Source organism: Carettochelys insculpta, chromosome 2, assembly GCF_033958435.1.
Source record: "Carettochelys insculpta isolate YL-2023 chromosome 2, ASM3395843v1, whole genome shotgun sequence".
Classification (NCBI taxonomy): Eukaryota; Metazoa; Chordata; order Testudines; family Carettochelyidae; genus Carettochelys; species Carettochelys insculpta.
The window spans coordinates 78449804-78463499 of NC_134138.1; the positions used below are offsets into that span (position 1 = coordinate 78449804).

General features: G+C 38.8%; 1 protein-coding gene across 2 annotated transcripts in view; it reads right to left on the reverse strand.

Moving 5' to 3' along the window:
* The window catches only part of SNTG1 (syntrophin gamma 1), a 628960-nt gene that overhangs the window by 220014 nt on the left and 395250 nt on the right, over positions 1–13696 (reverse strand). Inside the window, exon 4 of one of the 2 annotated variants that reach the window (XM_074987190.1) lies at positions 11111–11246. The exons of the other annotated variant lie outside the window; for it this stretch is intronic. Coding sequence (XP_074843291.1) covers positions 11111–11246 — 136 coding nt within the window. The remainder of the gene's footprint in view (positions 1–11110; positions 11247–13696) is intronic. 2 annotated transcript variants of the gene reach the window in all.

The window sequence follows — 13696 nt, forward strand, 5'->3', positions numbered from 1 at the left end:
GGGAGCACTTGTGTGTGTGGACACTCCGCATTTCCTTCCAGGGCAGCTCCTTCCAATGATCTCCATTGCTACTTCTATGTTGAACATCGATGGCACCAGCCCTGGAGGACGTGTAGACAATACGCATTGAAGAAGCCTATTTCAATGTTCTTACATCGAAATAGGCTACTTCGATGTAGTGTGCTAGTGTAGACATAGCCCAGGTGTTGCAGAAGTAGGAAACAGGAAGCCCAGCAATCTGAATTAATTTTCTTTCTGGCCATCATGGAGATCGCATCTAGCCATGATTTCTCAGGGTCACAAAAAAGCCCCAGCATGGAACCACCAGGAGATCCAGGATCTCATTTCTGTGTGGGTGGATGAAACTGTGCTGAGTAAACATCAGGGTCACTCAGCAGTGCTGGGTGAAAATCAAGCTCCTCCACACAGCCACATGGCTGCCAGGCTGCGTGGACCGTGCCTGCTGACAGTGGCATGGCCTGTCCTGTGAAGGGTTTCAGCACAAGAGAGGGCCTCTTCTCTGCACAGGATTTAGCAGGAGAGGCTGAGAAGCTTGTTTTCTCTGCTTCACATTGTACAGGACTGCCCTCTCCAAAGTGGCATGTGCCTACTGTACTAGTCCCCGTCCCCAACACCATGTGGTTAGCTCCCCCCTATTCCCCACCCCACTGGCTAGTCCCCTACCCCACAACAACACATGGGGGCTGGGTAGTGCAGACCATGCCTGCAGACAGCATCATGTCCTGTCCTGCATGGGGCGACACTGCTTGACAGGGCTTGCCTTCACTGGGACAGAAGAAGAATGTGAATGGGGAACATACGGAGCGCTCTCCCTTCCCAAATCTTATGAGTCTGGGTCGCATTTCCTATGAAGGACTGGAGTGTGTGGGGGCTTTCTCTTTCCCTTCCCTCTCACACACAGGTAGTTGTTAGGGGTGGGGCTTCTTTACCAGAAGACACAAAGGAATCCCTTCATTCTTTCTACAACTTTTCTACCTTCTAATGCTTTCTCATCTTTTCCTTCTCTTCTTGAGCCATGACTACTTCTGATGAGGTAATGGGTTCTTCCAGCTTCCACTAAACATCAATACCCTCCTGAGCTAATACTTCTCATGGTCTTCTTGCCTCATGTTGGAAACGTCAGTTCAATGGCCTCCCTAGAGCACTCTTCATGTATGTATGGCCATGACTCACAAATTTCTCTCTCTCTCTCTCTCTCTCCCCTTTAAACGTGGCTCCTTCAGCCAAATACACTAACTACCAACTCCAAATACACTAACTAACTACACTACCACTTTTTCATTGTATCTTCTTTCTTTGTAAATAATATGAAGTCTTTCCTTAGTCACATGGATTCCTGTTCAGTGTACTTTCACTGAGGGAAGAGACTCCTGAAAAACAGCTGTTCCTTACATCTGTGTGGTGATGGCTCACAAATTTTCTCTCTCTCTCTCTGTGTTCAAACATGGCTTCTTCAGCTTGTCTTCTCTCTTCACTTGTATTTAATATCACTTTGAAGTCTCTTGAAAAACTCTTTTGTAAAAGCTGCCTCTTTCCATAGTATGGATGACTCAAACAATTTCACTCATCAGGGAAAGAAACAAATGCAGCAACAAAAATACCCAGAATGCAACAGGGCTGAAGGAAGGGTGGGATAGGGGCTCATAATGCACTGATGCAACAGTTGAACTTCAGCAATTTAGCAGGCATATACTAAGTTGACTTTGTGAGCAGGTTTGAACACTCGACATTGACTTTATAAAATCTAGTGGTAAAAAGTTGACTTTAATAAATTTGACTTTAGTAGTGTAGATGTACACTAAGCTTAATTTCAGTCCAGGCAAAAATATAGCGAAGAACAAATTTATCAGACACATAGCTGAAGATAGTTTGTTAGTGAGGAGACAATGTGGTTTATATAAAGGTAAACCATAGCCCACCAATCTGCTCACATTGATTGAGGGGGGATCATCAAAAATGTGGGAAAGGATAATCCAATAGAAATAGTGTACTTGGATTTTCAAAACTCCTCTGACAAGTTCCATCACTAAATGCTATGATGAAAAACAGGCAATCATGGAATAAGAGGGAAGGTCCTCTCCTGAATCAGTAACTGGTTAAAATATAAAAAACAATGGGTAGGGTTAAGAGGTCAGTTTTCAGAACGGAAAGATGTAAATCGCAGGGTCCCCACAAGTTTGTACTGGGACCAGTACTGATCAACATATAAATGATCTGGAAAATTTAATAAATAATGAAGTTGCAAAGTACAAAATTACTCAAGATAATTAAGTCCAAAGCATATTATGAAGGGTTACAGAGTGACTTCACCAAACTGGGTGATGGGACTACAAAATGGCTGATGAAAAATCAATGTTGATCAATGCAAAGCAAAGTATACCGAAAAATATAAACCCAGCTATACCTACAAAATAATGGAATCTAAATTAGTGGTTAGCACTCAAGAAAGAGATCTTGAAATAATCATTAATAATTCTCTGAAAACATCTGCTGAATGTGCTGCAGCTCTCAAAAAACCTAAGAGAATGTTGGGAAGCATTAGGAAAGAGATAAAAAAAAATAAACATTAATATCCTCTCACCTCTGTATAAATCCACAGTACTTCCAAACTTTGAATACTGCACACAGTTCCAGTCACTCTGTCACAAATGGGTGTATTAAAAAATGGAAAATGGACAGAGAAATGTAAAAATATAAATATAAAAAAATTAGTGCCATGAGACAGCTACTAAACTTGGAACAGAGGAAGTTAAGAGGAGGGTATCGTAGAGGTATGCAATATCATGAATAGTGTCAGGAAAGTGAATAGGGAAAAGTTATGTACATCTTCTCATTATACACAAGCCCAGGGTCAGCAAACAAAATTAACAGACAGCAGATTAAAAAAAAAAGAAATTATTTCTCCACACAACACAAAGTCAGCCTATGAAAGTCATTATCGGAGGATGCTGTGAAGGGCTAAAACCATAACTGGATTAAAAATGAATTAGATAAGTTCATGGAGGATATGATCATCAGTTGCGATTAATCAAGATGGTCAAGGATGAAATCCCTTGATCAGGATTTCACTAAGCCTCTGACTGGCAGGTGCTGAGAATGGACAATAGGAAATGGATCACGTGACTACTGCCCTCTTCAGTTCATCATGTTTGAAGCATGTGTCAGAAGATAGATGGTCAGAAGATAGAACACTGGGCTAAATGGACCATTGGTCTGACCCACAATGGACTTTTTCTTTTTGTTCAAAACTCCTTTGGAAGATGTGTGTTATTCTTACCACTTAATGACAGCAGACAAAAACTTTTACTGAAATGAAACAAACTAGAGGAGGTATTTGTATTTGAATTCCTCTTCTCTGCTTACAAGTTCCACATAACCTCCACTACAATCATCAACATTTTGTACAGCACCAGAAAAATGCTTAACAAGATGGAATAGATTGATATAATTTAATTTACACAGATCTAAAAAAGGCAGGTAAATATTTCATAATGTACCCCAACAGATATTATGATGGCAGACAACAAAGCCTTTAAACTGAATTAAACTAAAATAAAAAAGTATTGCTTATATAGAGACCTGTATTCCAAAGCTAGGAAAGCTCTGTTCTAAGTGAAAATTCATAGATTTTATCAGCACTATGATAACCTAGGTACACTACTAGCTATCCACCACTAACATGTAAAGAGGGATTTCTTATTTTAGGCACAGTTTCTGGGGCCATTGATAAGTGAATATGTGAATCCATTCACCCATCAGAGACATCATCAGCATACACCACTAAGAGGAAGTACTGCAAGTTCTACATTTTTCTCACAGACATTGCTGAGAACACTCAAAGAAGATGAACTATCTGGAGCTGATTACATTACTTTCCGAAGCCTTGCACATGGCTTCTTCTTGGGAGATTATGGGTATATAAAAAAGGTCCACCACTTAATCTCATATTTTAATTCAGATGTTTCTACTTTTTCATAATCTGGATCATATTTTCATCCACAGATTGCCTGTGACCCCTAGTCTCCCATGCACAACTGCATAACATTCCTATAGCAATTACCATGGTTTATATAGAAAAATAAAATGTATTAGCCAATTTAGCTCTCTTTTAATGCAATTTAGTTGCTGGGAAAAATTAGAAGATGCCAGCATCACATGATTTACCGTATATTCATATACCACTAGCAACTGCTCAGCAGATTGCCAATGGTGCACATATCACAGTCTGAGAACCCATCTTAGTTCAGTTATACAGACACTCTTGACAGTGAATGCTAGTGGCAACCTTATGGGGAAGGTCCACAAATTTGCAATCATTTAGACCTTCTACAGAAAACTTGAGATACTTTCCCAAATCCAGAAAAAGGTCCAAAATCCAAAGAATTTTGGATATATGTACAGACATGCTATTACATGGTTAAACAGGTTATTGATTACGAAGTTATAACCAAAAACATAACCATACATTATGCTCAGCTTGAAACCCTCTGCCTACCAATAAACTAGTCAATGTTGAAAGTATCATTAGGCTTAGTAATCTCATTCAGCAAGCTATTGAAACATTAGAGCTATGTCTACACTTAGTAAAAACTTTTAAATGGACATACTAATGGCCAAATTGAAGAATACTAATGAGGCGCTGGAATGCATATTCAGTGTCTCATTAGCACGCTGGCGGCTGCAGCACTTCAAAAGTGCCGCAGTTCACTCATGAGCAGCTCATCTACACTGGGGTCCTTCCTCATGAGTTTAAAAGAATAAGGGGATTTCAGTGTTGGTGGGGTCCTTTTGAAAAGGACCCTGGTGTAGACGAGCTATGCAGAAGCGAACTGCATTTTCGAAGTGCCATAGCCGCCGGCATGCTAATGAGCAGCTGAATATGCATTTAAGCACCTCATTATTATTCTTTGATTTGACCATTAGCATGACCATTTCGAAGTTTTTACTAAGTGTAGACATAGCCAAGATGAAGCAAATTAGTGAAAGCTAAATAATGAATTAGGCCTTAGCCACACCCAGAACCTACTTGGTCATATCTTAAAGCTGGAAAGGACTTCCAGAGGTCATTGAGGTCAGTCCCCTGCCCTCACAGCAGGACTTATCATCACCCCTGGTAGTTTTTTTTAGATCAGCCCTACACTCTTGAAAGGCCCCTTCAAGGATTGGGCTCACTATCCTAGGGCTGTAAGGCCAATGCACTAATCCCTGAGCTAGAACCAGTGATGAATAGTTACTGCCAAGTGGGAAAATTAAAAGAAACCATATTAATTACATTGTCAGAATCTTTCATAAAGAGCAGAAAGTTTGAATAGGTCTTTGATTGGGACAAATGTGATGGCGTGCCTCTACAAAAGCCATAATAGTTTTTATATTTTGTTTTATCAACTATTAACCAGGGAATGTTGGGAAATTATCATGGAGACCTAAGTGTTTATGCCACAGAAAGAGTCTCATACAAGACTCAGAAGAAAGAAAAGACTAACATCATAAGTAAAGCTACTTAAATAATAACAGAGAGGAAGCTGTGCTAGTCTATACACTATGAAAACAAAAAACAGTCAAGTAGCACTTTAAAGACTAGCAAAATAGTTTATTAGGTGAGCTTTCGTGGGACAGACCCACTTCTTCAAACCATAGCCAGACCAGATCAGACCTTAAATAAGTTATGGTACTGCTACTCCTCATGCATGTGTTCGAGCTACCTCTCCACAGAAACGCATTTGCTATTGGTTGAACCTCTCCAGCTAGGCACCTTGGGACATAACTGGTGCTGAATGAGAGAATTTGCTGGATCATGGGAGGTCAATATTGTCCAGCAGCATTACCAACATTGACACTGCTTACTGGGCTCTGAGAAAACATTTAGAGGTAAATTACAGCAAAATAACGGCACCAAGCACTGACAGCCAGGGCCAGTGGCTGTAAGTAAACGTAATGCAACCATGAGAAACTTGGCCACACCCATGATAAGTGACTGTCTGTCTAATTAAAATCATACTGGATTACAGATCTTGCCATACGAGAGGGTGCCAAACTAGAGAGATTCACCCGGTAATACATGTTATACCATCAGCACCCTTTTCTAACAAAATATTGTGTTTTCAATTGAAGGACAAACTCAAAACACATAATTTTATATTGCAAACCATTTTTAAAATTTTCAACAGAAACTCAAAAACATTTAAACCATTTTCTAATAGAGACTAAAGATAACCAGTAGTCACTGAACAAGACAAATGTGCCAGGTAACATGTGGGACAGTTATAATGAGGAAATAATGTAAATACAACATTGTTTTTAATTAACATATGCAATAATTATAAGAAAATTATCTAAATTCTATTTTATTCATTATGGACTCCTTCCCCCATCTGTGGAGACGTGGCAAAAAATCAGTCTCTCTGGGCTTGGGCATTGACCCTGGTACTCCACACTATTGCCAGACTAAGGGACATTGGCACAAGCCCAAAGAGCCCCATCTACACAAGGGCAGGAAGTCAATCCTGATAGATCAATTCTAGCTACACTAATGGCGTAGCTAGAATTGCATATCTGGGATTCACTTTCTGCCCTTATGTAGACCAGGCGTTAGTGTAGGGTTATGTGCTCTGCTGGATCAGGGCTAATGCTCAGCATGTTTTGGAATTATCCAAAAAAAATGTTACGTGAATGATTTTTGTTCTATATATGGTCATAAGAAATATTCAGCATGTGCATGTATTGGTTTATTATATAAATCACATGGCATTATTGCTGTTCCTAATTGAGGCTCTGAATTAGGAAACTAATATGATTTTAAGTGCTTTTTGAATGGGATGGGATGTAAGAACATGCTTGAGGGCTTTCTCAAAATTTGGTCTGAGTGACTTGTGGAACCAAGCCAACGCCTTGATACTTACAAAATAAATAAATAAGAAATTTAAAAAAAAAAAAATCCAAGCAGACATACAGGTCTGACCATGCTACATTCCCATTGTAGGAGTGGGACCTCACACAGAATATACTGAATATTTAAAAGTAAAGTCTGCAGTGTGAAAACTGTGAAAATTATTTATGAGAAATATGAGCTCCACATTCATTTTTCACACATAAGAATTGGCACTAATTACATGTGAGCACTTAGATATCCATGGAAAGTGAATACACGACCACTGAAGGAGTTGAAATCAAAATCGATTTTCAAATTTGTACAAATGTACCAAGAAATCTTATACAATTGCTCAACTGTAAATGTTATTAGAACTTCACCTTGCAATAAACTACAGTCCTTTGACAATCTTGTGTTTGAAGTAATGCTTTAGATAAATACTTGGGGATACCTCTATTTATTTAGGCTTCTCAAGCTCTAATCTTTGTTGAGAAAGATATTTTAGTTCTTTGGTAGATGGGATCAAATAATGAAAGAATTATATTATCACCTGAAAGCCATGTAAAACACACTTTTTCCCCCTCTATATGATGACAGCCTTTCAGGCACAGAATAGTAATTGTACTGCATCTATTCGAAACAGACTGAAAATACAGAAAAAAGAACAAAAATATCCAAAGCACTAAAAGGACAAAATTTGGCAAAGTGCTTCATATGCATAACTTTAAGCACATGCTTAACTGCTTCGTTGAAGCAAGCCCTAATACAGTTAGCATTCCACAGTGTGAACATACTATTAACAAGAAACTATGTGGCCTAGCAAGATTTGGATCATTCTCATTAGAAACTATATTTTAGGTCTTATATGCATGGCAGAGTTGAGTGAATTCAGATATTGAATAGTGGCGAAGAAACACAGACTTTTGGACAGGGTGGAGATCTTATATTTGAGGATTAATAAGCCCAATAATAATGATTCAGCCTCTGACAATGTCAATTTCAGGTTTAATGTGCCTGTACCACATAATCTTCAGGATTTTCATAGTTTAGCGTAAAGATTACCTAAAATTCTTGTTCTCTAATTTATATTTAACTTTGTCCCTTTGCAGCTCTTATTTTATTTCATTTACTGATTAGGCAATAATCCCTGAGAAATCCATTCTTGACAACAATTAATTACCATTTGGGGTAATTTCTCACAGGACAATTTATAGATAGCAATCCTTGACAGGTTTTTTTTTCACTTTTAAGAACAAAATGGTAATGCTGACACTAAAAGTAAACTAAAAATGATATCTGTTGATAAATTCAAATTAATGCATATTGGAAAACATAAACCTAAATATACACACCAAATGATGGGATGTAATTAGCTATTACTACTCAAGAGACAGATCTCAGAGTCATCATGGATAGTTCTCTGAACTCATCCACTCAATTTACAGGAGCAGTCAAAAAGTCAAATAGAAGGCTAAGAACCTTTTAAAAAGGAGTAGAGTGCAGGACAGAGAATATCTTATTGCAGGGTTGAGCAAACTTTTTACATTGGACCCACTTTTTGGCCCTGCAATTAGCTGTCCCCTACATCCTGTGGGAGGACAGAGATGCGCAGGGGTGTGCTCAGCAAGGGGGTGTGATGGGAAGGTGGGATGCTCGGGAAGGGGGTGGGATGCTCAGGAAGGGGATTCTGGGGGACTCCAGGGAGATGCCCCAAAGAGAGAGGGGTCCTCGGGGAAAGAACCTCAGGAGGACACCAAGGAGAGATCCCTGGCGGGTACCTTACCAAGCCGGGAACTTGCCGGCTGCTGCCCCCACTACTTGACTCAGGGCATCTGTGCATTCTGACTGGCCCAGCAGCTGGGGAAGGGGCATTCCCTTGGTGACAGTAGCAGCAGAGGCTGTACAGGAGAAAACAGAGGGCTGGTGAGGCAGTGGAAGCTGCAGGGGGGCAAGCCGATCAAGCTGCACCTCCCCTTATAACATGTCATGACCCATCTGGGGAGTGTGTGCCTCCCTTTGAACACTCCTATCTTATTACTGTCTTGAGTACTGTATGTAGAGATGGTTGCCTCATCTCACAAAAATATATCTTGGCATTGGAAAAAATTTCAGAAAAGGGCAACAAAAATGATTAGGAGTTTGCAATGGTTGTCATATGAGGAGAAACGACAAAGACTGGGCCTGTTCAGAGGAGACTAAGAGGGATATGATAGAAGTCTATAAAATCGTGACTTTGGTGGAGAAAGTAAATACAGAAAAGTTATTTAGTTGTTCCCAGAACACAAGAACTGGGGGGTCACCAAATAAAATTTATAAGTAGTAAGTTTAAAAACAAACAAAAGGAAGTATTTCTTCACACAATGCACAATGAACCTGTGGAACTCCTTGCCAGAGGATGTTGTGAAGACTAGTCTTTAACAGGGTTCAAAAAAAGAATTAGATAAATGCATGGAGATTAGGTCCATCAATCGCTATTAACTAGGATGGGTAAGAATGGTGTCCCTAGCCTCTGACAGGTACTGGGAATGGATGACAGGACAGGGAGCACCTATCCTGTTCACTACTCTGGGCATCTGACATTGGTCACTTCGAAGACAAGATATTGAGCTAGATGGACCATTGGTCTGACCCAGCATGGCCATTCTTATGTTCTTATTCAAAGTGCTGCTTTATAGAAGTTGAATAGGTGTGTAGAAATTTTCAACAAATGAATCCACAAATTAGAAACCTGATCTTCACAAAAGTAGACCTTACAAAACTCAAATAATTCTGGGTTCTCGCTTTACCTTATGGTCTCATACCTGAGATCAAAAAATCTAAGCAAGTCAGAATGCGATACTGCTGGCGTTGATAGGAGAGCTCTAAGGAACATGTAGCAACTTGGAAGTTGCTGGTGGCAATTAAAGAAACGGACTTTTCCTTCTGAGTCACTGTTTAACTAGTGAGAAGTTCAAGGTGATGTATATTATTGAAGGTGCTATATTTTGCATGAGATGTAAACCCAAAATCTGGGTTTACATCAGGGTCATTAATCTTCTTGGTATTTTTGAAAGTGGCTTTTACCACATGCTGGGAAATTTCTAAAGCCCCCCCTCCTTTCATTTTCTCCCACCCCGTTTTATTTGGAAAAGTTATGATCTCCCTCCCGAACATTTTATTATATATCTGTGCACTGTTAAATTGTTGATATATTTTACCTCAGAGATACCTACATTCTGTGAGGGGTAGAGTAAAGACTACATGAATTTTATAAAAAACTTGAGATGCCCCAAGAAGAAAGGTGGTGTACACATTTTATTTTAAAATTTCTCTCTCTCTCTCTCTCTCTCTCTCTCTCAGATAGCGAGAATGCAGAAGTAATATAGTATGGCTTGTAACTCTTCAAATGATTTTCAACAAAGGCAATTTTATATTAATTTAAATTTATGTAAATATTTTACAAGAACTTAGTGAATTTGGGTAGATAAAAGAGAGAATAACATGCCTTTAATAGTGGCAATGGTAATTATTCTCGACATGTTGGTAGAAGCTTGCATTTACTAATGCACTAAATTAATTTTAATTACAGAAAAGGGGGTCAGTTCAGAACAATGAATTGCAATTATTCCAAAAATGTTCACGATGTTTTCTGACACACACCAACACGCAGTTATTAACGGAAATTATTATTTAGGTATTTGATTTCTAGTATTTGCATGATGAAGACTCTTGCATTCTGTAGCAATGTCTTTTCTGACTCAGCCAGGGCATATACAGTAAAATAGGACTGCAACTAACTAAATAAGATATCTTTTTGTGTTGGGGGTGGTTTCCCTTGTGGAAATATTCTGTATGCAGACTATTTCCATTGGCTATTAATCTGAAATATATATCAGACAAAAACAGTCATAACAGGAAAAGGCCCAGCAACTGCTGCAAAACACTGTGCAAGAAATTCTACAAAATCTGAGCAATCAGTAAATAGTAAATAAGAGGAGCATCCTATTTCTCCTACCATTTCTTCGCCTATCCATGAATCTTTCACCACTGTGTCCTGTTCCACTGGGCCCTTCCTTGCAAAACAAATGCCTCATATAGAACAGCAAGTTCTAACTTATAAACTTGCATAAACACACAACAGTACTATCGGGTTAGACTGGAAGAAGGGTACAAAGCCAGTAAATAGGTACTAAGGGACCAGTGTTGACATACAGATACCAAAACACCAGTACCATACCATACCATACTAGTGGTTGAGAAGTATGGGTTGGGCCTTCTGGAAACCTCCATGTATTTGTCTGGAACAGTCCAACACTGGATACTATTGAAAAATACATAGGGTCCATTCTCCTTTCCTCTTCCTCCTCCACCGAACAAACTGTCAAAAGACAAAGACCCATTGTACAGGGTAAAAAAAAAAAAAAAAAGATCTAAAGAACTTTCAGGTGTTAGACAAGCACTAACCACTCCTTCCCTGCGCCCTTCTGAATTTACTTATTGTGGCCAAAATTGACCATTTATTAACAATTGCTATGCAGAAGTAGAATCTGCCGCACACTGATCCCTTGATGTGATTAGAGGAACAAGAATAGCTGTGTCTCAGAAACTGCTGTGTGGTGAATATCGTAAATGCTGTCCTTTTGTTGGTGATCACTGTACATGTAAGTTGCTTCGCTTAGACAGTTTTGAGAGCATAATGAAAATATAGTTCCCCGCTCACACTTGTTTGGATTTCAGTTTGCAAAATGTTTTTATTTGTTTCCTTTTCTGTTCACCGGAAGTGGTGCCAAATGCTGATAACATTTGCCTGTGTGCATGTGTCCAGTTCCCATGGGTTATTATGGCACATTTATGTCAAGTTAAGAACATAGATGTGCCTGTGTATTTTCAAATATAAGTCAAACATCCACGATATTAGGGTAATTGAGGTTTTGTGCTGTTTCTGCATATTTGTATTTTGATTACTTAGTATGGCACTACAGTTATGCATAGCACAAAGTAAATAAAGGTGGAGTCCTTAGCCCAAAATCAAATCAAACATAGCTGTGTGTTTGAACTGCAGTTTACAAACTGATAACTTCCAAAAACATTATGGGAAAAAAAGTACTCAGGTTGATTTGTTAGGGAAAAAGAAAGAAACTGTAGAGTAAGATACTATATCTATGTAACCTTGGTCACAAGCAAAGTGGTCTACACGTCTGGTGTAGATACAATAGTTTTGACTACAAAGCCAACCACTGATAAGTCAGATCAAGAAAAGCTCAGGATTTGAACAGCAATAAAGTTGCACATTAAAATGGGGCAGGAGGGCAATGGCATCTTTTTAAAAAAAATATGGTATGCTAGCTGCTCACCTCGGGCATCACTCTAGCTACAGCTCTCTGATCCTCACTTTCCTGAGCACTATGTGCAACCATTTTTACCCTGGAAGATATTTTTCCAAGCTAATCAACGAAGAAACGATTCGTAACATATATCTCATTGCTTCTGTGTCACGTGATCCAATTCACAGCAAAGAAATTTCTTATATCTGATCTTGTTAACTGGACTGCCAAGTAATGGAAATAGACGGATTCACGGTAACACAACTTTTACATACCTATAAATACATTGAGGGGGATATATAGAGCTATCATTTATGAAAACGTGCAATGCTAATCAATGACTTTTAACTCTGCAGAATCAATGAGAGTAATGAATGTATATAGACTTGGACTGAGATTGGCACAAGATGCATTAACTACAGATTACACACCAGAGTTAGATTTGGATTTTTTGAAAAATAGTCAAAGATGCACACACAAGACTATGGCTGCAGAATGTATGATCCCAGTGTGACTATCTAAAAATTATGTACATGACACACAATAATTGTATTGACAAGTTTACAATTTGCAAATTATTTACACACTTATTTGTATTCCTGCCAGTCTATGTACTCTCATTTAAGATCATTATTGAAACATTTAACAGATTATGATTCATTTCAAACACCATGCACTAAGTACACTGTAAATATGTTAGTAGTGTCAATAAACTGAGGTGGTGACAGCATAGAAAAGAAAAAAAATGCAGGATTGGGATGATTTATTGGGCTACTTATGAATATATAACTTTTGGTGTACAACTTTGAAATACTTTTATTTTCAATTATATATTTGTGGGTTATTAGTGCTGATTACAGGAAAGTACCATACAAGAGGTCTTAGCATTCATGTCTATTTTCACCAAATCAGGGAAAAGGATAATATATAATTACATGGAGTGCTTTTGTTGTGCCAGCACATGCAGGTACTGAGTACTGGCACTTCAGCAGCCCCAACCATGGGACTGCCTGGGGGTAGGGAGCTGGCTGAGTCCCAGCTCTTTTTTTAATTTTCCTTCTACAAATAAGGTACTGATTACATGATATAAATTATAAAATACAGCATGCAGTACGACATGCTAATAGTGAAAGAGTGTTACTCTGAACTTGGGAAGAGTTGCCACCAACTTGGCCATATAACACATTCACAATAATAGGTGATACACAGAGACCTTTCCCCTTAGATACTCTCAAAACACTTTACAAACAGTAGTGAATGAAGCCTCACAACAATGAGGCCCGTGACACTGGTATTATCTCCACTTTGTCAACAACGAAACAAAGACAGAAAGGTTATATGATATGGGCAAGGCCAACACTCAAAAAGTGAAATATGGGAGTAGAATACAGATCTCTTGATACCCAGTCCTGTGTCTTAACCACTCAATGGCATTTGTTTGCCAGCTAACAGTTGTGGCCAGAAGTTACTAAAGACAGATGAAGAAAGCCAGGTTACTCACCGT